The 23,184-nt window shown below is 51.2% G+C and overlaps 2 protein-coding genes across 3 annotated transcripts in view; one reads left to right on the top strand and one right to left on the bottom strand.

The window, feature by feature from the left end:
* Window positions 1–19,175, top strand: part of SYNM (synemin, intermediate filament protein) — a 27,406-nt gene extending 8,231 nt beyond the window's left edge. The window contains exons 2-5 of one of the 2 annotated variants that reach the window (XM_012643795.1): window positions 491–615; window positions 11,827–11,897; window positions 12,913–15,347; window positions 16,254–19,175. In XM_012643795.1, coding sequence (XP_012499249.1) covers window positions 491–615; window positions 11,827–11,897; window positions 12,913–15,347; window positions 16,254–16,574 — 2,952 coding nt within the window. In that variant the 3' untranslated portion in view covers window positions 16,575–19,175. Of the gene's footprint in view, window positions 1–490; window positions 616–11,826; window positions 11,898–12,912 lie in introns of both variants that reach the window. The other variant, XM_012643794.1, reaches the window with a different exon arrangement.
* A 2,424-nt stretch (window positions 19,176–21,599) lies between these two features.
* TTC23 (tetratricopeptide repeat domain 23) overlaps window positions 21,600–23,184 on the bottom strand; it is a 78,149-nt gene continuing 76,564 nt past the window's right edge. The window contains exons 10-11 of the mRNA XM_012643714.1: window positions 22,696–22,778; window positions 21,600–21,840 (exon numbers count right to left, since the gene is read on the bottom strand). Coding sequence (XP_012499168.1) covers window positions 21,726–21,840; window positions 22,696–22,778 — 198 coding nt within the window. The 3' untranslated portion in view covers window positions 21,600–21,725. The remainder of the gene's footprint in view (window positions 21,841–22,695; window positions 22,779–23,184) is intronic.

Raw genomic sequence — 23,184 nt, 5'->3', positions numbered from 1 at the left:
GCTAGGATTACAGGCGTGAGCCACCACACCCGGCTGGAACTCTGTATCAGTTTACCTGCTTGTTGTCAGGGAAATCATGACTTTGGGGGGACATTCTACTTCAAATCTGAGTGACTTCTGTTTCAAAGCCTCTGATTTCTATCTAGTCATGGCTTATTTTCAGTAGCATCTTGACTGGTTTGATGTATTGGCTTTCCCAAATGGACTGATGTCTGAACTGTAGAGATGATTTGAATAAACTGCTAAGTATTTGTTATTATTATTAGAGAATCTGAACAGAGAAGCCAGTGTCCTATCACAGTCTTCCACATGCAATGAAATAATATCTTCCATATGGAAGAGATACAGTTGTTGAAACCATTATTGCAAATGACTGCATGTTTTGTAAGTCTGGGGGTTTTTCATCTCAACCCTGAACTGTTCGTACCTGAAGTTCGTGACCCAGTAAAGCTCCACTTCTCTGATCTAAAAGCCTCTCTGTTCTCTTTAGAGAGTGATTGACTGCCTGGAGGATGAGAAGGAGAACCTCACCTTGGCCATGGCTGACCGGCTGCGAGACTATCAGGAGCTCCTGCAGGTGAAGACCAGCCTCAGCCGGGAGGTGGCCACTTACCGGTAAGGATGCTTGCAGAGTAGGCCTTGAAGCCAGGCGTATAAAATTATGATAGCCTTTGGGGAGTCCCTGTGGCTTTGTGACAAGCAGAGAGCAGCCTTTGGCATGGCCAGGCAAGGAGTCCAGGGCCCAAAGGAGGAGAAAGAAGAGGGGCTTGCTCAGACCACCGAGCAGGTATCCCCCAGTGATGGGACCGGCTGAGCCTTGCACCCTTACCGGGCTTGTGTGTGTTCCGGGCACTGGTTAAGAGCTTTATACATGTCCACACATTGGATCCTAGGAAATAGAAACTATGTTTATAGAATAAACTTTGCTTGGATAAGTTACAGAGCGAGGAAGTAGAGGGCCAGGATTTGGACCCAGGAAATCTGAGTCTATCTGCCTATTTTACGGTTGCTTCAAATCCCGGGGCTCTCATGCCACCCTGCATGGGTTTGGCCTTGAAGAACTGCATTTCTGCCAAGAGATTAGCGTGGTACTCTAGGGCAACTGGCTTTGTTTATCGAGATGTTGACTTGAGTTCAACATAACCAACCCAGATGAAAAGGTCACAAAGCACTGAAAGGGGCTGGGTGCCGGGTGGGGCAGAGAAAGCAATCGGGTCCTCCTGGGTGTGGCCTGTGGGCTGGCAGAGCAGCACACCCCCTTTCCCCTTCACCCCTCCCTGCCCCTGGGTGGTAATCAGTCTTTGGTTGAGGTGGTACCCCTTATTTCCTGACAGCTCTCATGCTCAGTAAGGACTGCTGCCGAGGGGCCCAAATCTGAGCCTTTGGAAGGAATTTTTAGAGACTCAGGTTCCCCACTTGCAAAAATGATAATAATTGCTAACATTATGGAGCCCTTACTGCCTGCTAGACACAGTGCTGCTAAGTTCTTTGCAGCCATTCTCTGTTCCCAGTCACCCCTCTGAGGTGGGCACCACTCACCACTTTTACAGGTGAGAGACAGAGACCTGGAGGTCAGGGTTGCAGGCTGGCGACGGCAGAGCTATCTGGGACTGGCTCCAGACCTGTGCCGTACCCACCAAACCATATAAAAAGGGCACCATGCCTGCTCCATTCCCAGAGCAAGAGTTCAGGGTATTGTTGTGAGCATAAATCCATGGAGGGTGTGAGGGTGCTTGGGAAACCTCCGTGGCCGAGAGTAGAAGGCCAGTGCCATGTTCCAGTGGCAGGTGGGGGAGTGGACCTGGAGAGGATAAGAAGGGGGTCAGCTCCCCTGGGTAGGGGCAGGGCAGGGACAGAGCCCAGGCCTACTTCAGCACTCCTCGTAGGCTGCCTCTGCAATTTTATGATCATGACTTTTGTTCTAAGAATATCAGAGTGCCCTGGGTTGCTTTGATGTCCATTAAAAGCCAGAGTATCTGGCTGGTGTGTTAGTTCACATTGCAGTTTTGGGCCGGCCTCGCTGTCTTTATTGTCTGGAAGACTTGCATCAGCCAGGATTAACGGCAGCCCTTGTGACGGTCGGTGAAGAGCCTGGATGCAGGGAGGCTGCTCAGGGGTGAATCGAGGGGTGGTCCTGGGGCCCACCCAGCGGGGGCTTTTCTGGATCCCCCATCTGAGAGCCGTGCTGTGGCTGAGTTCTGCAGAGGGGACTGGTGGTCAGGGCTCAGCGAGAGGCGAGAGGAGGCACCGGCCAGCCTGTCCTTCCCAAGGCCTATGCCTGGCAGTCTCCTTAGAAGTCTCGTGGGGGACAACTGCAAAATTACGTTGGTAGGGCATTGAATCACATGCCGACTTAGATGATCTCAACTTTACTGATAAGGAAAACTTGAAAACAGGCTTTATTTGGGGGAAGACAGCATTAATCAGGATTGTTCTTCATTTGCAAGTGACGGAAACTCTTCTCAGACTGGCTCAAGTCAAAAAAGGAATTTATTGCCCACATACCTGCAAAGTCCTTACTTTCAGGCGCAGTTGGTCTGGATGGCTAGAGGAGGTTGGCAGCGATCTGTCCCTGCCTTCTGTGGTCTCTTTTTCCTGGGCCTTTCCCAGCCCGTGGCTGGATGGGCCCCTGAGTAGCTCTAGGCTTAGGGCCACTCAGCCCCATGCCCCTATTTGAAGGAGGGGGCCTCTTCCCAACAGTTCCATCAGAGCTCCTGAGCCGAGCTCTGTGGCTCTGCTGGGTCCTGTGTCTGTCCCTGAGCCCATCCTTGGCCAGAGGGAAGAGCGCTGTAGAGCTTGGGCAGGGGGTGGGGGGCACAGCCTCTTGTCGGTCACACGGATCAAGGTTGCGGTGGGAGTTACCCCAGAGTGGGCACTGTTCTAAAGCAGATGCCAGGCAGGCCCAGAAAGCTGACTTCCATGTCCGTATTAGGTAACACCTGATGTCAGACGAATCTTTTCCCTGCAGAGGCAGTTGGATTTTTCCATTTCCTTTCTATAATAGCTCTCTGGGTTGGAGTCAGGAGACTTATTTTGTGCTTTGTCTCTCTGTGATTTTGAGCCCTTTCCTTTTTCCCCTTTGCGCTGCCCCCTGTTTTCTGTCCTGAAAAGACAGAGTGTGGTCATGGGCATCTTGTCCGAGAGTCCAGGGCCTGCTTTTTCGATAGGATGTTCCCAACCCCTCCGGCTTAGCCTTGTCAAGGGCATCGAGCCTGAGCCGTTTCTGCTCACTCTCAGCAGTCTGACTGTCAGCAGCGACAGAGTTTATTGCTTTTGCCGGTCCCTGGCATTTCCCTAACCCAATTATGGCTTGACTTGGCCATCTCCTAGGAATATAAGAGCCATCAGTGCTTTCAGGGGAGCGAGTGATTGACTTCACTGTACCTCCCTCTGCGGTCCAAGTTCGCACCAGGAAACCGAGGAGCCCTGTGCGACCTGCACGCCTGCCCCGCCCAACCTCGGGGGTTGGAATTGCTGCAGCCCCCTCCCTCCGGTCTAGTCTGGCAGACGCCCATAGACGGAAAAAGACATACAGGCAGTTGAACAGAACCCATTTATTTGTATATAAACCAAAACCTAGCATGTTTTTCACCAGTGAATGTCTTGAAGATAAGGCCTTGTCACGCCGGATGTGACTCTTTTTCAGTGTAGTCTACGCTGCTGCTCAAGTTCTGAGGACAGGTGTGGAAATTCGTGTCTGTGTCAGTGCACGTTCACTGGTCAGACCCTCGCTCTTTCATGGAAGGGTCCATTCGATGTTTACAAAGCCTGACCTGCCTGTGGTGGCCTTTGCTCCCCAAACTGCTTAGTTGATCATCTGATATAACGTGTCCCATGTAAGAGAAGGGACCGTGGCTTTTTAGAGCTTAAAGCACATTTTGCTGGAATTTGGCCACTGTCCTGAGGCCAGTTCTCAAGAGTCCAGAGCACTTCCCAACCCGGAGACTCGGCCCCTCCTGGTAACCGTCACAGGGAAGGAGAAGCATTAAAGTAATCATAAAATAATACAATTGTGTACATTTATAATTTCCAAATATAGACTTATAATTTATAAATAAATTACATAATTTAATGAACTAAACATAAAGTAAAACTAAAACAAAGCAAACCTTAAAGAGTCCAAGGCTGCAGGCTTGCATCGAACCTCACCGACCAGACAGTCTGTGGCCAGGGGAGGTGGTGGCACATGTGCCAGAGGACAGGTAGCACTGTCCCCACCCTTCCTCCCGCGTTGCAGGTGGCAGTGAGCAGGAGCCACGGGACTGGGCGTAGGGCCAGGGGTGCCGAGTGGAGAGGAGACAGGCCCCACTGCAGGCTGGCAGTGTGGGGCTGGGGGTCATCCATTTGATACGTGATCCCGAGGTCTTCCCTGGAGCGCGCGTTTTACGGTACCAGCCCCAGGTGGTTAGAGGCGAAATGCTCTGATGCAGCACAGGGTCCTTCTCAGCCTGGGCTGCACCTGGGAAGCTCTCAACTGCGAGAGATTCTGACTAGATTAGTGCGGGTCCTCCCTGGATGATACTCAGGTGTGACGAGCATAGAGACTCCTGGTCCAGGGCTGCGCTGCTCTCAGGGTGGCCCTGCGTCGGCATCATTAGGCATCGCAAGCTTGTTGGAAACGCGGACTCTTAGGCTCTGCCTGGGCCTACTGGATGGAAGCTGGCCTTGTGACAGGGTCCCGGGGAGCTGTGTGCACACCCCTGTTTGCAGAGCGGCCACGGCCATCTGCTAAGCACTATGCCTGTCGCGATAGCAACCTGGAGGATGGACTGATGTAGGAGAGAGGACGAGGAGAGAGGAAGAAGTCAGGATGTTGTACGAGTTTACACATGTCGGTCTCATCTGTAGTCATGCGTGGCTGTCCCCCAGGGCTACACCTGACCTACCTAAAGTCACAGAATGCTGTGGAGCCCCTTGGAGAGAGCACACTTCAGAGAAGGTAGTGACTTGGATCGAACAGAATTAGGAGCTCTGAACACCCCAGATAAGCAATGTAATTCATTCCTTTAAATCTTATTTTGCAGAACGATGTCAAAATAGTCTGTCTAGTTCTTCCCAACATTTTGTTAGGAACATTTTCAAACATAACAAGAGTTGGAAGAATTGTGAACACTCTTATACCCACCATCTAGATTGTTCTCCAATGAACATTTTACTAAATTTGCTGAACATTTTACTAAATTTACTAAATTTGCTATCTCGTGACTGCCCGGCCTGGTATCATCACCCGTCTTATTTTTTGATGCGTTCCAGAGTAGCCGCCCACACCTCTGACTGTTAATGGATAACAAGTAATGACGGCTGCCTTTTGTTTAGCGCTAACCATGTGATAAGTGCTTTGCAGACAGTAGCTCCAACTTTTATAACTTCACCAAAGACGTGTATTTTGCATGTGATGAAACTCAAGTTCAAGGAGCTTACTAAAAAGGTCACATGGCTAGTAAGCAGAGAGCCTGAGATTTGAACCTCAGGCCTTAGATCAAGGCTTTTGCTCTTCATGCCCTGCTGACTGAGGAATTAGACAGAAAGGGGCTGGATGTACTGGGACACTGTGGGCAGATGGTGGAGACCCAGTCCCTGTCCTCAGTTCTAGAGTAGCGATGTGCCGGGTGCAGTGGGAAGCTGACCAAGCATGCAGGGAGGGCGTCCTGGAAGAGGCAGTGCTTGGTTCTTGCAGGAAGGGAAGCCAGGAAACACCTGTGTGGGAAGGGCTTGCAAGGCAGAGGGAGGAACAGCCTGGGTGAGGCCCTGAGGACTGAGCTAGTGTGGCATTTGTGGCAATGCCAAGCATTTGGGTGTCCCTGGGCAGCTCAGTCTGGGGGCCCTGCTGTGGAGGGCCACGTGTGATAAATGGCAGGAGTCATACCTGTGAGGCCTTGAGTGTTTTGCGAGCTGGGGTCTGTGCCCTCAGGCTGCTCCAGAGACACTTGGCACGCAGGGCACGATGCTGGGCTCGGGACTGCAAAGGTACGGCCAGTGTGGCCTTAACGTTGAGGACCGTGATAAGGTGGCGTGGACCTAAGTAGCCTCTTACACAATAAGAAACAAGAAATGCCACAAAGACAAGATCACAGGGGAGTTGTGAGAATCGGGGAAGGCTTCAGGAGGGAGGTGAGATTGGTCCAGGTCCTGAAGGAAGAGGGACACGTGAACAGACACGTGGGAGGGGGAGGGATGGGAAATGGGGGATAATATGGCAGGAGGAACATGGTATGTTTTGGTAAAAAATCGAACAAGAGGTTAAAAGAACAGCATGCAGCCTTCAAGGAGGCCGTGTAGAATGTAGATGGTTCACTGTCGCCTACTAGATGAAGACGGTTCAGTGACAGGATGGAGAGCTTCAGGCCGAGGCGATGAGAGATTTTCAAAGGATGTGGGGTTTGAACTGGGCTTTTTGGGAGGTGGGGGAAGTGGGGAGATAGGAATTGGACTGGCAGAAAGGAAGCAGGAAGGGGCTCCAGTGGTCAAGTTTGGATAAGAAAAGAAGTGCAGGAGGAAAATGCAAGGCAAGTGGCAGAAGTCTGGGGAGGAAGCAGGTCGCGGGGCCTCCAATGCCAGGCCGCTGGGCTGGGGCTTTCCACATCAGGCAGGGGACAGTCCCAGGGCCAGGGTGTGGGGGAGGCAACCACAGACAGGTGGAGTGTAGGAGGCCTGGAGTGGAAGGGGGTGTCTCTGGGCAGCTGCAGGGAGGCCTCAGGAGTGTCCCCCAGTCACTGGAGTTCAGGCGGTGAGGACCTAGTGTAGGCGGCCATGGAGCCCAAGGGGCCGGGAGGCTCCTGGCCGGGACCGGGTGAGCAGTGTGCTGCTCGTCACTCGTGGCTGCAGGTGGCACACAGCCCTCTCCGTAAAGCAGGAGCTTATGAATGGTCAGTTGACAGTCTGACGATGGTGAAAATGGTAGCAGCATCCAGAATCTGCGGTCTCTCAAACCCCTCTCGCTGCTGGTGTGAAGATCTGGTCCAGATGCTATAGATCGAGAACTTACAGCAGCACCGTTAGAAAGTAATAAGCCTCCCCCAGCACCCACACACACACTCAGAATAGAGCCCAGTCATCAGCACTAAGCTGTTAGAGAATATAATGGAAAAAGGATATTAAAAATTGAAACAAATGCAAGAATAGCTGGGAGCAAACTGAGTGCAGAAACCACAAAGCTGAAGGATGTTAAAACCGTGTGCGTGACTGGAGGCCCATCCCGCGTTTCTGATCTGGAAGACGGATGATGTGGTCTCTGTCAGGGTACAAGAAGAGGCTTTGTTTTTTATGTTTTGGGGTTTGAGGGTTTTACCGTTTGTTTTAGTTTTCCCTTGAAGAAAAAAATGGAAAGCAGTGCTCAAATGATTTTTTGAAAGAAAAATTCTAAAGGACATCTTACACAGCCAGATAGGAAAATGTGATGCAGAGGTTTATTTACTGCCTGGGGTCTTTAAGGCAAAAGTCCTTTCAGAAGGTTAGGTTAGGAACAGCGACATCAAAAAATGTTGCTTGTGTGTCTGTGCGGAGAGGGCATGAGAGGCTTTCTGTTTCCTCTCTGATCCCGGGGGAGAAGCAGGTGTTTTAACTGAGGAAAATAGGATTTGGTGTCTGGTCTGGATTTAGGCTGCTTAGTGTAGCTATATAGATGACTGCGGATGTTTATAATTTCATCGTTCTTATGATATTTCTGGTTGCTCCATTATTTTTTAGGTCACCCATACATTTTCAAGTTTCTGTTCAGAGGAAAACGTTTCTTAGGGGTTTCTCAAGGTTTTGCAGAAGTACATTTTGTTTAAGTTAAATCCTACTTTTCCTTTGAAGATTTAACAAAATATGTTAACACTAAGACTTACCTGGTTGCTCAGCGAAATATTTGAAATTAATAAAATCTTGTAGTTTTAAGAATACATAATTGAGAGGATCAGCCAGTACGTTGGGTTGGTAGCCAAATAAGCAAATTAACACCCAGTTCACTGTAAAATGTAGGTGACCCAGCATCCCTTCCCCTCTGGCCCCATTTTAGTTAGCTGAAAATCAGTTTTCTTCTGAGGTTGGAGGAGGAGGTGGTGGTAGGGACGATGATATTGCTGGTGTTTATTGAGCACTTACTCTGTGACAGCTCTTGCTCTGAGAACTTCCCGCTTACATAATTGCCACCAAAAAACCTATGAATTCTCCCCATTTCAGAATAGGAGAAACTGAGTCACAGCGGGTTTGAGTGGCCTGCCCAGGGTCACAGAAATAGGAAGAGGCAGGCCCAGGGTTTGAATCCAGACATCCCGACTCCAGAGCTTGCTCCATTAACCATCCCTGTGCTTCCTCTCTCTGTTTGAGGTGTAACTTTGGTCTCTCTGTTGATCATGATTTTTTTTTTCAGCCTCTTGTATTGACCCAGAGAAGGCTTTTAGGGTGTGATTTAATACTGGCCACAGAGGGGGTGACCAGAAATGGCCCGGCACTATCACCTCCTTGTTACCCTTCACGTAAAGCCGTGGCCGTCTGAGCCTTTCCCATCTAGACCCCGATGCTGGTCGTGTGGATGGAATTCTGCCCCCTCCCCTCTGCTGCTCTCCCTTCCCTTCCTTTCTGTTGTCTTCCCGGTGACTGCTGAGTTCCTCGTGCAGGGAGGAGGCCGAGGGAGGCAGTGCTGAGGCTCTTGTCTCCCAGCTCCAGAATCTCCCCTTTCTACTCCTAGTTCTCCACCTGCTTTTATTTGGGAAGCACCTTGCAAACCATCCGCAGACCCTCGGACCACAGTGAGCCCCGCACAGGCGTCCCTTCTGGAAACATCCTCTGAAAGTCCCTCCTCCGTCTTGTCCTGTTTAAGGGGGGTGCAGTGGCCCAGAAATTCCGTTAGGGTAATCTGGCCCAGACAGAGGGCCCTGCCTTGGGCCTGGTCAGAATGCAGGGTGGCCCGTTAGGGCTGGAGCCGGGCCAGAGGCCACATTACAGCTACTTCCGTGCTGGGGGTTCACGTCGGACTCCTTAATGAGGCCGGGGACTCGGGTTTTCCTGCACATGTTTGCTTGTTTTCCTGCTGCAGGGGCCGCCAACCTGTGGAGCTGTGCGAAATGCTCAAGAATAGCCCGTGATTCAGGGGCTTGGCATTTTGCACGGTCCCCGTGGCCTGGCGGCAGTTGCCCTGCACCGCTCTCAAAATAACCGTGTTCGACGGCAGGCAGCCTCGGAGAGCGACCTGTTTCTTAAAGTTGTATGAGTCCGTTCCTGAAAAATGACCCTCGAAGAGCTTTAGAGCAAATCATACGTTTCCGGTCTCTGATCAGCAGTTTGGTCGATGCCTTTGCTGTATTAGTCTTGGGGCTGAGTTGAAGGGGGATGGGAGACTGTGTCTGCCACTGAGCTGCGTGTGCCACTTGGGGCGTGAACTCAGTGACCCGTGCCCAGCCGGGCACTGGTGGGCAGGGAAGGTGACGTGTGCCCCTGCCTTCCGGGGTCCAGCCATTGAGGGGGGACGCAGGCGAGGGACTGGGTTCTTTCTCCAGGAGGCGCTTGTGCCCTTCTAGGAGAGCCCTGCAGCAGGGGCGTTTTGAGTGAAATCACCAAGAGAATTTCCTCGCATTAACACGGCCCGGAGGGTCTGTCTGCAGGGTCTGTGCTGTCTGCGGGGCGTGTGCGGCACCACAGTCTGTGGCCTCTCCGGGAGGCCTAGTGGCGTTGCAGGGGAGGGCTTGGGAGCCCAGGCCGCCTGGGTTCACGTCTCACGCTTCTGCGGGGGAGCTGTGTGCCCTCAGCTAAGATGCTGTCTCTGTGCTCCTGCCTTCTCACCTGGAGGGTGAGGATGGGGCGGCTCGGACTGTGTGGCTTACAGATGTGAGGGTGACAGCGGTGCTCGGTGCCTGGTGTCAGCCAGGGCTGGCCGAGGCCCTGGGCGTGGGCAGTGGTGGGGGTGTCTCTCGTCCCCGCCCCAGACCAGGGGCCGGTGCCCCGTGTCGCACACCAGAGCGCCCTCCTCAGGGCCCGAACTCAGCAGCAGCTTGGAGATGCTTCGGATTTCTCCTGCAGGAGGAACGGAACATTCTCCTTGGAGGGTGGGGGAGGATGCTTTCCCCCAGGGGATCTTCTTAATCCTGAACGCCCCCAGGACCTGTCACTGATGACTTCTGCTGACCTGAACTCCTCACGGGCACCTTCTGTCCCGACTCAGGCAGCTCGAGGCAGAGGCCCTGCGGTAGCCGAGGCTCGCTGCTGCGCGGGCCGGGGAGGATCTGAACTGGAACGTGGCCCCTCTCCCTGCCCCGGCCCCCTTGGCTGTAGGATGCCACCTGTCCTGCCGCTGTAATCCTGGGGTGCAGACCCCTGGAGTGTGGCTTTCACCCTGAACATTCCTCTTATACAGACCTCAGGATTTTCTGGGCAGTGGAAGGTGTTTGTGTTCCTGGAACCTAAAGCGCTTGGTCATGAGGGTGTGGGATTAGTGAGTCGGTGTCCTGTTTGCTGGCCTTCGCCCTGGGTGAAGGGCTGGGGCTCTGGAACCGGGCCCCTGACTTCCCGCGTCCACACACGTGTGCTCTGCAGTCGCTGCTGCCGCGGCAAGCCCTCCCGTGTGCACCTCCAGGAAAGCCCTCCTGGCCGCCTCTGCTTTCTTCCAGCTGCTCCCGGGGTTCTCACATTCGCGGGGATCACCACGTTCAGAATGGATGGAAATAAAGCTCGGTGCGGTTTGCCTGAACTGCCAGGTCCCTGCTCGTTCTGGGCTCCCTCCTCTGTCCTTCTGCCCAGCGCTCGGTAGTGTTATCAGCTTTTCCAAGTGGGCTCCGGTCTGGGTGCCCTTTGCCGTATGCAGAGTGTTTCTTGGAACTGGAGGCAGTGACTTCACACGTTGCTCTAGCAACCAAAGGACTGTTGCACCCATAGCGGCGGCCGCTGGCGGTCTCTGGGAGCATCAGGCCGGTGGACAGCCCAGCGCTACCCCCACTGCTCGCCGGTCTGTCAGGCCGACGCTCCTCAGCGCCGGCGTCTGAAGTGGTGGATGGGAATAACTACTTAATGAAGACTGTAATTTTAGAACTTTGGAGCTAGATATAACCAAAGGAATCACCTAGTTGGGTACTTTTTCACCATTTTATTAAAGGAGGTAATAAAATGCCACACTGGATGGAGTGAGGCCCCAGGGTTGGGATGGGGGTGTCTGCAGCGCTGCCTTCCTTTTCTGCCTGTCTGCCTCCCATCTTTCCTCTTTTTGTCATCTCCAAGATGTCCCCGTGGAACCCAGTTTGAAAACCACAGGTGCAGTCCAGCTGCCTTACAAACAAGTGTCAGTTCCTGCCCTGCTCCTAGTCGGCCCTCTGCAGGCTGCCCCCAGCTTGACTCCAGGAAGGTCCCGGTGGGGGTTGTAATTGTTCTGGGACCTCTAGCCTAGGGTGACGTGCCATGCATGGGCCACTCCCTGCTTCCCACAGAAGCCAGACCCTGCCCGCCCGCCCCTCCTGGGCCCAGCTCTCTCCAGCGCCTCCTCGTTCATGCCCTCCTTGCCCTGGATAGGGAGGGCTTTCTAGAGGGGCTTGGCTCCCCAGTGCTGCTGAAGCCCTCGCCCACTCATTTTGTTCATTTGGCTGGTATTGGCTGTACAGCCGTTGGGTGCAGGCTTTGTGCCGGGTAGCAGGGACGTGGTGGTGAGCAGAGCAGGGCAGTCTGGTCCAGGTTTGCTGAGGCTGGTGGGTGGGCTTGCCAGCCCCCTGGTGCAGCCCTGCACCAGCCCCCTCTGCAGACATGAGTCCTAATACACAGGACACTGTGGCCATTGACCACATACTACATAATATGTCTTATTAAAGGCACGTTGTGCTCTCTCATTTCCTGATGAATTATTTTTTAAATTTATTTTTACAGGGCCTTATTGGAAGGAGAAAGTAATCCGGAGATACTGATCTGGACTGAGCATGTTGAAAACATGCCACCAGGTAAATAAAAGAAAAGCGAATTATTTAACTTTAAAATGCTTTCCAGGCTGGGCGTGGTGGCTCAGGCTTGTAATCTCAGTGCTTTGGTCTCCTTCCTGTGTCTTGGGATCTGTCCAAAGGAGGCCTCTGGCCTTGGCTGGCATGAGGGAGACTGACAGGGAGAGAAGGCTCCGTCCCAGCTCAGCCGCATGGGGTGTGGGCATACACGAGGGCACACTTGCAGGGTAACCGGTGCTCCCAGCCGGGTTCTAACCCCTGGCTGCCATTCCCAAGAGCGGGTTACCCTGGTAGAGTCTGGACACCCCAAAGGGCAGCACTCCCCGTGGAGAGTCCCAAGCAAAGCCAGAAGCCCCGAGGATTGCCTCCCACCTCGACCATCATTAAAACAGACTGTAGTGTTTCTGCGGTGGCACCTTTTCAAATGAGGAGGTTATCAAGTGCAAAAATAGAAGGAACTAGGAAGCTTTAAAAAAGTCAAATTCATCAATACTTGTTGGCCCAATATGGAAATCGGTGAAAAGAGCGAGCATATTATAGAGTGGAGGGGTTATGCTACTTGGTATTTCGTAATTAAATACTTTGTAATTACAGAGCTCTTCTCTGCTGCACTAAGTAAAATGAACTTAGCAAAGTGGAAATTAATGATTCCAAAATATCCTAATATTGTGAAATTTCAGCCACAAAAACTAGCACCTCTGACTTCTCTGGCACGTGTGCTGTGCTTTACGATCCACATTTGATATTTTTGTTAGGATGAGTGAATATTTTAAAATCAGAAACTGGAGAAAAGTATTAGGCTGAAATATCTGTAGCGCTGCTTTTTACTATAATAGGATTTTTACAACTACCAAAAGATCATTTTGGCACCGAAAGTATTTTATTTATAATGATCTTTCTGTGGTAATAGTGTATATTTTTTAGGATGGGATGGGATTTGACCCACTACAGTGCTTTTAAGATGAAGAAAGGTAATGATGTCTATCATTTTAATGAACTGTTTGTTCAATTTCTACAGAATTCAGAACCAAGTCCTACCAATACACTGGCTCAGCATTACAGAGGGAAAACGAAAGAAATCTGTTGTCACGGCAGAAGGCACCTTTGGCAGGTTTAAATCGCAGCTCGGCCGTGTACTCTAACCGGTCCGGGTACGCTGCATCTCAGACGACCACGTCTGTTGGCAGTGCTGCCAGAAGAGGCCTCCTGGGGTTGGGATATCCTTCCCCGGCCACTGGCCAGCAGGAGAATTCTTACGGCAAAACTGTCAACAGTCAGACCAGTTTCAGAACCTTCTCTCCAACCTATGGTCTTTTAAGAAACACTGAAGCTCAGGTGAAAACATTCTCCGACAGACCGAAAGCTGAAGGCGCAAGGGCTGCCCCCGCTTACTCAGCCAGAGAGCCCACGGTGGTCCAGGAGTCGCACCGAGACAGCGTGGCAGCAGGTGCCCCCAGAAGCACTCGGTCAAGTGAGAGGACCGTCACTTTGGGAAAGAAGACAGAAGTGAGTACCACAAGGGAGCAAGAAGGAAACAGACCAGCAACCATCAAAGCAAAGCAAGAAGAAAAACTGTTTGATTCTAAAGAGAAGGCTTCAGAGGAGAGAAACTTACGGTGGGAAGAACTGACGAAGTTAGACAAGGAAGCGAGAGAGAGAGAGAGCCGGCACATGAGGGAGAGAGCCCGGGGGAAGGAATCGCTGAAGGAGAAAAGCGTGAGCGAAAGAGAGGTACCGGTTAGTCTAGAAGTATCCCAGGACAGCAGACCAGAGGCGTCCCCGAAAGGTCCGCAGACACCCGTAAAGAAGGAGGCTGGGGACGCTACCGGCCGAGAGGCGGAGACAAGAGAGGCTCGGTTCAGGTTGGGTGACACCGCCAGCTCTCCGCAAGGCGACTCCACGACAGAAACCATCGCAGAAAACATCGTTACCAGCATCCTTAAGCAGTTTACTCAGTCTCCAGATGCAGAAGCATCTGCTAATGCTTTCCCAGACACAAAAGTCACCTACATGGCCAGGAAAGAGCTTCCTGGTGAAAAGAAAACAAAGACTGAAATCGTCGTGGAGTCTAAGCTGACTGAAGACGTCGACATTTCCAACGAAGCTGGCCTAGACTACCTTTTGAGCAAGGATATGAAGGAAGTGGGGCTGAAAGGGAAGTCGGCTGAGCGGATGATAGGAGACATAATCAACCTGGGTCTGAAGGGAAAGGAGGGGAGAGCAAAGGTGGTCAACGTGGAGATCATCGAGGAGCCTGTGAGCTACGTGGGAGGTGACAAGGCAGAGGCCTTCTCCGTCCCGTTCGAGGTGGAGGAGGTCGATGATGTGTCTCCGGGCTCCAAGGGGCTTGTTGAGGAAGAGGAGAGTTATGGAGAGACCGATGTCACGTTCTCAGTTAATCAAAGTCAAAGGACCAAGCAGCCCCAGGAGAACATAACTCACGTTGAAGAGGTGACAGAGGCAGGTGACTCAGAGGGCGAGCAGAGTTATTTTGTGTCGACTCCAGACGAACACCCCGGGGACCACGACAGAGATGACGGCTCTGTGTATGGGCAGATCCACATCGAGGAAGAATCCACCATCAGGTACTCTTGGCAGGATGAAATCGTGCAGGGGACGTGGAGGAGAAGAAAGAGGGACGACGAGGTGGGCGAGCAGGTTGTGAAGCCCCTGGATGTCCCAGCACCCTCTCCGGAGGGGGAGGTGGGTTCTACTCACTGGAAAGAACAAACTAGAAGTGGTGAATTTCACGCTGAACCCATAGTCATCGAAAAAGAAATTAAAATACCGCACGAATTCCACACCTCCATTAAGGGCATGTCCTCCAAGGAGCCCCGGCACCAGCTGGCGGAGGTCATCGGGCAGCTGGAGGAAACCCTTCCCGAGCGCATGAAGGAGGAGCTGTCCGCCCTGACCAGAGAGGGTCTAGATGAGTCAGGGGGCGTTTCGGTGGACGTAAAGAAAGTCCAGACCTCTGGCGGGGGTTCCGTGTCCTTGGTGGCTGAGGTCAGCCTCTCGGAGACCGTGGATGCCGATCAGTTAGACCTAGAGCAGCTTAGCAGAGACGAAGCTGGGGAGATAGAGAAAACCGTGGAGTCGGTGGTACGAGAGAGCTTGGCCAGGCGACATGGCTCAGCGCCGGGAAGCCCAGACGGGGAAGATGGGGCGGAGGCACCGGGCGTCGGCCTTCGCTTCAAGCGCTGGGCCACCCGGGAACTGTACAGCCCCTCCGCTGAGAGGGAGGAGGCTGGCGAGGCCTCTCGTGGCAGGGAGCGGCTCACTTCCCCGGGCCCGGTCTCGGCCACCCTGGAGGTCAGCAGCCCAGGGGCCGTCGCCCAGTCACACGTGCTGGAGGACGTGAGCCGCTCCGTAAGGCACGTTAAACTAGGCCCCACTGAGATCTGGAGGACTGAGCGAGTCTCGCAAGGAGGACCCACTGCAGGAGTGGCGGAGGTAAGTGGGGGAGGCGACCCGAGTCAGGCAGCGAGCTCGGCCGGAGTGTCGGGTCCCCATCAGAGTCAAGTGTCCAAGGAAGCCTTCTTCCAAGGCCCTGTCCCTGCCTGTCAGGAGGCGGGAGGCACGGAAGACGCTGGCCCGGCAGAGTTTCCCGCAGATGCCACCGACAGCTCGGGGAGGCACAGCACATTTGGCTCCAGACAGTTTCATGCCGAGAAGGAAATTACCTTTCAGGGTCCCATTTCTGCAGCAGGGAAGGTTGGTGATTCTTTTGCAACAGAAGCGGCGGCGGGTGTCCAGACTTCTGTAAGGCACCTTCAGTTAGGCCCTAAAGGAGGGTTCAGTGAGCACATCCAGTTCGTAGCCCCGCTTCCGGGTGAAATGCAGGTGGGTGTCGGTGGAGGTGCTGTACACGTGGAAGAGTCGCCAGGGAGTGGCACATCTGTCAGGCACATCAGCATCGGGCCCCAGGGGCACCAAACCACTGAGCACATAGTTTACCATGGGCCGGTTTCCCAACTCGTGGAATTTAGTGACTCAGAAAGCATTGTCCCCAGAGAGGGCTCAGCAGATGTGACCCAGTCCACTCGTAGTTACACCTTGGGTGGGAAAACCCTTGTGACTGAAAAGAGCTTCCAAAGGGTCGTTTCCAAATCTCAGGATAGTGCGGGGGACATGTCAGGGGCAGAAGTGACATCGGGCATTAGCAGATCCTTTAGGCACATTCGACTAGGTCCTACAGAAACTGAAACCTCTGAACATGTTGTCTTCCATGGACCCGTGTCCAAAACATTTGCTCCGCCTGGTTCAGCGGCGCCCCCTGAGCTAGACGAGTTAGCGGACGGCAGCAGAACACTCAGGCACATTGCACCGGGGCCCAAAGAAACTTCATTTACTTTTCAGATGGATGTGAGTCACGTAGAGGCCATCCCCAGCTGGACACGAGAGGCAGGAACGGAAGCAGAAGCTCACGGTGTGTCTGACCGTGGTGGCTGGAGTCACGCGGACAGTAGGAATGACCAGGCAGCCGGCGGGAGCCTTAAGGCCCCTGCTGGGGCTGGACGCCAGGCCCACGGAGAGCAGGGCAAGGAGCAGGCAGAGTTTGATAAGACGGTGCAGCTGCAGAGAATGGTAGACCAAAGGTCGGTGATTTCGGATGAAAAGAAAGTTGCCCTCCTCTATCTAGACAATGAGGAGGAGGAGAATGATGGGCATTGGTTTTGATAAACAGAAATATTTTATTTTAAATGGCATCTTATTTGGTAACATACCAACATACAAAGGCCTTTACTGATTTCAAGGGGTGGGGGAAGGCTCACTTGTAGAACCTCTCCCTGTTCCACTTTCTTTAAACACTTCTCCAGGCAGTGTCAATTTACTTTAATCTGTAAAGGTTTCAAATTAATTCATGCCTTACAAGGCATGGGAATTTTATTTTTGACTGAGGACTTCTACAAAACACTTTTTTTCCTGGAGTTTTCTCTCCACTTCTGCAGACGCTTTCTACCAGTTTTGCACCTGGTCACACACATGGCTTGCATCTGCTTGAAACTACAGTTATCTATAGGCAAGGTGCCTAAACATTAACTAGATTAGAGTAATGACATTAATATACTGAAGAGTAACTTTGTTTGCATGTGCTAATATGAAATAATAAACTAACATTTTAAGGGAAAAATAAATACATTTTTCTCCTTCCAAAGTCTTTTCAAAAAGAGATCCTAGGAAATAAGCAGACTGCTTTTGTTAGGAAAATTTTGCTGAATGATTTCATCTTTAGGAAAAAGTTGTCATACAGCGTTAAATTCATTTAAAGACTTGAATGAATTGCTGTCTATGTGCAGAACTTTAAAAAATATAGTGTTTTATTTATGGAGAGGACACCTGTGGTCTATTGTGATATTTCAAATTATGTTTGCCCAGGTTCCCCGCACTGGGTCTGTGGGTAGGAGAGGTGATCATTGGGAATCGCTGATGGTACCATTTCTTAACGGCACCTGGTCATTAGGCAGCGCACAGCCTGAGTACTCCTTTCTGTTATAGCCTGTGTTCTGGAGTAGCCAGCTCCTGTCAGACTGAGTACACTCGAGCTTCTATGCACCCTAACCTTAGCACCCAGACACTTAATTCCATGGGCAGGAGGTAGACCCTGAAGACAATGACGAGAATGTTGATGCTCAGACTGCAGCTGGACTGGCAAGTAGGTCGTGTGCAGGAAAATTGGAAACACAAGGTGGACTGTGCCTCCCAAAGAAGCCTTTCTCCACCCACTGCTCATGGGGTGGAGGTCTTTCTGAGCGCAGAGAGTGAAAGATGAAAAAGCAACAACCACGAACCAGCCTCGCGGAAGCTTTTTTGCACTTTGAACAGAAATCATTACAGTTGGGGTGATTTGTCCAGGGAAACGAATACTGCGTTAAATAGAATAAGATGTTTTGGGGAGGGAACCGGGTAGCTGTCCTGCAGCCCAGCACTGAGACACCTAAGACGGGCCCTGGAGGGTGACTAAGGCCATCATGCTCGTGGGCCACAGAATGTGGACCTGCAGGTACACACCACTGAGTTTAAGATACTAGGATGAGTGTGCTCTGTTGGATTCATTTTATTTTACACATGGGTATTGTTTTTAAAGCTTCCATCTTTAAAGATAGATCACATAAAAGTAGTATCTTTAGCCCACAGCATTGTTTTAGTTCAGGCTAATTTCTTTCACATAATGTTGTCTGAACTGTACTTTCTATAACACAGTATATCACAGAGCTGACTGTAGTGCTCTGAGGAGTAGCGATCAGAGGTTACCACCACCTTCAGGCAGGTTGTGATGACAGCATTGGAGGGTCTTCCCTCTCGGATTCACAGAGTGGCCCTCAGACCTCCAGGGTGCACGTCTCCTCAGGTCCTGGTAGTGGCTAGAGCAGGTAGTTTATGGAGAGTGCATTTTCATAATCGATAAATGGAGGAGAAATGCAGCACGGCTTTCAAGATCTATTTTTAAAACACCATGAATCAGGGTGTAGAAAGAAAGTTGATTTGAATTGCAAGTTTAAACCTTCGTAACCCATCTGCCAAGTGAACTAGTGATTATCAGACTGGTGTGGAGGTGACTGCTTCGCACAGATTCGTCATTTCTAAGACAGTCAAAGATGTGCTGATTTTATTTTAGCTGTAATTGGTAATGGTATTTGTATAAGTGATTGATGAGAATTTGGTCAAGGCGACAGCCTCCTGTTTGATGGCAGCATAGACTGATGAAGAATCTGTTATGAATCTAAGTGGGCTGAGTGTGATGTCAGTATCTTAGCTTATAACCTTGTGAATGGATGCTGATGTGAACAGGTTATTAATATCGTGACCCACTTCCGTTTACTTTGGAACATAAATATCTTACATCTTAATTTTCATCTCCAAGTTGTAAGGCATAGCTTCAAGAAGCATTTTGCCAGAAGTAGTTACCAGTATGGAATCAGGAGCTGTCGTTGGTTACTAAGTCTCAGAATCACCCTGGGAGAGAGTGTGCTCTCAGCATTGTGACAGGTCACCCAGAACGTCTGTGTTCTTTAAAACCAGTCACTCCGGAGACAAGAGGAATCAACTTCGTGGTTGGACAAGGCAGGAACACAACCAGTCTTTTCCTATTTATTGCTGTTTAGACAAAACAGTCTTCATTGAATGTTTTTCAACTTCCCACTGGTTGTTTTGATATTGTTTGTTTAAGATGTATATTTAGAATGGAATCATCTAAGAAGCTGATTTTGTTAACCTCCTGTTCCCCACAAAGGGAAACTTCACAAGAATGTATAAAAATAAAAATCTGAGAGAAAAAACTCACATTGTTCCTAAAGAGAATATTTTCCAGTAGATTTTGGTGTGGTTTCTTTTAAACTCTAAAGAATCTGTGTGTTGACGTGCATGTTTTGAGGGTAGCACAAAATTACTGGGGAGAATATATATGAACAGTTCTAGTCCCGTAATTCCTTACTTGAATCAGAACTTGATATTGTCAGCGCAGAGCTACAAAGCATGGCACAGCATAAACCAAGTGGTGTGCATTCAAACATATACTGAACAGTTTGTGGTAAAAATGTCCTCACAGCCTGGAGGACCAGTGCCAGTAGGACATGACCAGCCATCCCATTTTGCCTGAGAGGAGGGTTTCCTGGGATACGGGACTTTGAGTGTTAAAACCAGGACTGTTCTGGGCACATAGCAGGACAGTTGGTTACTGCGCAGGTGCAAATTGGAAGGTTAGTTAATCACAGCCATTTCTTAGGTGCTTGAAAAAATTAAGGTAGGTTGAGACAAAGGAGTAGTGAGATATCTTTACCTGTTTATAATCTTTTAGCCTTTTACCAGAAAATACAAAAACATGAATAGCTGCAGTTTTCCTCTCTCGTTAACAGATTTAATAGATGGGAGACATTTGGTGGAACATTCCTAAATTCATTCTTTCCTGGGGTGGGAGTAGGGGGACTAAATTTTAAAAATGTATTTTAGTTTCTGTGATTAGTCCTCTAAGTAATATAGAAAGGAAGAAATAACAGATCAGAATTCACATTTCTTTTTAAAACCCACCATAGAATCTTAGTTTAGGCTGCTGTAACACAAAACAATAGCCCAGGTGGGTTAAACAACAATTTCTCACAGTTCAGGAGGCTGGGAAGTCTCAAAGTGCCGACAGAGTCTTCCTGGCGAGCGCTCTCTCCCTGGCTTGCGGACAGCTGCCTTCTCGCTGTGTCCTCACGTGGTGCAGAGAGACGCTCTCTTGTCTCTCGTGCAAAGGCAATAATCAGGGTTCTACCTCCTGACACCATCACATTGGGGATTAGGGCTTCCGCGTGAAGCAGGGGCAGGGGACACAAACATTCAGTTCACAGCGGATACCACCTATGTCTTCAACTACATTTGACACTCAGCGAGTAATGACCACATCTCACACCTTTTTTGCACTTTACCATCATCCCTTGGTCCTGGGTCTGGGACTCGTGGGTACCAGCAGGGATGGCTTATGTGATCAGCTGTCATGCTCCTGAAGACAAGGGACCCTGCCTCTCCCCACCCTGTCATGGCTCTTTTTATTTCCCCTATTTTTGAGGTGGAGCCCTGCACAAATGGACCCAAGGTGGTTTAGGTTTCCCACTGGGGGCCAGAGGGGAAGGGTCCTCTTAGCACCAGCCTGCAGCCTCGCTGGCCGGGGTGCATGGGATGAGGGGGTGTAGGGAAGAGGACGGCACTGCCCACACCTGCACCCTGCCCCCTCCGCCCAGCCCCCACCAGGTGCTCCACCTCGGTCCAGCATTGGATCTCCTCATTGACAGCGCGGAGAAAGGTGCCCAAAACTTCCTGCTTGACTTTGTTATTTTCACACCTATGGCCTCCCTGCCGGGAGGCTGAAGACCACTGTGGACACACCAGGTCTGTGCCCACTCAAGCAACAGCTCTCGGGCGGTGGCTTGTGTTTGTCCTGCCTTGGAGCAGAGGCCATAGGAGGAATGCAAAGCAGCCGGGAGTCGGCAGCCCTCCCTGCAGCCTCCTGTTTTGGGAAGCCTCACTCCTGCTTGCTTTTCCTCCCACTCCCCTACACCTGCCTCACCTGGCCCTGGGCCAAGCCAGGAGCACTGGCCACCTGCCCCGTTGTACTCGGCTCCTTTCGTTCTCAGGCGCTACCACTGCCACCCACCGATCCCACCAGCATTCATTCAATACCTACGCTCCAGTGCCACGCTGGATGGCAACTCCGTGTCCCCAGTTCTTAGCACACACCTGGTATATACTAAGTGCCCAACAGAAAATTCAAAGAGTGACCGAGCACGGAAATGAAGGAAGCCATCCGAGCCCCTTTTCAGGCTCTGAGGAACTCTGAGGCAGGCTTCATTTTAAAAACACATACACCAGCACTTCCAAGTTTCCCTTTATTAGCATCGCATTCTCATTTTATTCTCAATCCTTATTAGCTTCCTATAAGAAAGGGCTTTTTCCAGAATTTTGCTATTCTAAATGTGACTCCAGACCTATGCAAGGAACTATGGGTGCAATCAAATGCCAAGTCTCCTTTCCTACACAACTTCTGAAGAGAAGTCTTTCGGCCACAGTAGAGCTGATGCGTAAAAATTCTTGTTGGCGAGAAGAACCACTTAGGTGATAAAAATAAAAATGCTTTATAGACGTGCCAGATCACCCTGAAGGGCATCCACTGTCAAAATGTGGCCCGTGAGAGGTTTACGGTCTCACTGTTGCATGTTGGAGCAAACGGTTGGCCTTGAAAATCTGTAGCCTGACTGTTGAGTTCCATCTTCTAGTTGGAGAAAGATTTGTACAGCAGCCTAAATGGCAGTGCCCGGTCCTGCCCAAAGCTTGCTTTGGGGTGGGGAGGGGGTCTCAGTCTGCTGCGCTGGGCCTGGCTTTCCCCAGCATGGTGTGCCGAGGGACGCCGGTGCAGAAGGCCACTTTGGCTTTTTCAGCCTGCCCTGGCTTCATGGCGACCTCAGGGGCCCTGCAAACAAGCAGAGGGTGGAGTGAGTGTGGCGCCCCTCAGCCCTCCACACGGTTTCCACCCAGCCTTTGCTGCTGGGAAGCAGTTGCTGAGACACATTTCATGAGAAGCCTCAGGAGGGGGTGTGAGTGAGAGGAGAATCATGGCACAAGAGCATAAAACCCAAAATGTTCTTCTCCCATCTTTCAGTTCCTTGTGACCATCCTGATGGAGCTGAGGCAATGAGCCCTGAGCTGGCTTGGGGAGCAGGACATGAGCAAAGAGGACTGTCAAGGTTGGGCTGGAGGACTCCTGGTTGGCTGTCCTTCCCTGCCCTAAAAGGGCACGATGCTCCCGCTGGCTGGGCTCTGTCTCCGGACCAGGCTGCGGCCCCGCTGCCCTAAGCTCGGCTTGGCAGTCAGCCCCGGGGCTCTTGGCAGACCGAGGCTCTGTGAGGGGGCAGCCTCCACAGCAGGGGCTGAGCGAGATGCGGGGCAGGCCTTCAGGTGAAGTCAATGGACTCTCAGCTCCAGTCCTGACGGGACGGCAGGCCAAGCCAGTGCTCTGGGCCCTCCCACTCCGGCAGGTGCCTTAACCTGCAGTGGGGGCTGGTTGGTCTGTGGGAGGACGAAATCCAGCCTGTGTTTCTGGCACTGTTCAAGAGCAAATTCCTCTTTAATATCTGGGCAAGGAGGATATTTACCAACTGGGTTTTCAAAGGAACTTGTCTTACATTTAACTGCAAGTTACGGGAGGTCAGTTCGTAAAACTTCCTATGGGAGGTTCCAGAGAACCTTCTAGAACCAGCTTCCTCTGAGATTCTGAATGGAAAAGGAATGAGATGCTAAGAGGAGGTGTGAGGGAAAGCCAACTCACTTGGACAGGACGTCCACGGTCTGCTGGGTGGCCAGAGTCCTCTTGTCCTGCGCTCCGTATAAGATGGTCTGAATCTGAAGACACTGCGGAACACCAAGTAGTGATCATGAGGTCAGGGAAATGTCACTGGGAACATTTTGCAGGAAAATAAAGTCTCCCTTGAATGAGGGAAAAAATACTTCATTCTTTGACCCACGTTGTGACAGAATCTGTGCATTCTCAGGGTTTCTCCTAGGGACAGTCTGACCTTTGCTTTGGATGTTCTGAGGGATCCAGAAAACAAATGCACAGTTTTAGCGCTATTTCATAAAACTCTCTGTGGCCATCTGTATGCAAAAATATATTTAAAAGGAGTATTTTTAAAAAGTAAAGGCAAGGACCTTGGTACTGACCAGAGGATAGTTTCTAGTTTCTATTTTTAAATGGCCTTTGCTTTAGTCCCAAAAAGTTTTTTAAAAAAATAGTTGTGGACCGGGTGCGGTGGCTCAC

The sequence above is a fragment of the Propithecus coquereli genome, unplaced genomic scaffold (assembly GCF_000956105.1).
Source record: "Propithecus coquereli isolate 6110/MARCELLA unplaced genomic scaffold, Pcoq_1.0 Scaffold20, whole genome shotgun sequence".
Classification (NCBI taxonomy): Eukaryota; Metazoa; Chordata; class Mammalia; order Primates; family Indriidae; genus Propithecus; species Propithecus coquereli.
This window is presented reverse-complemented; position numbering and strand designations above follow the sequence as displayed.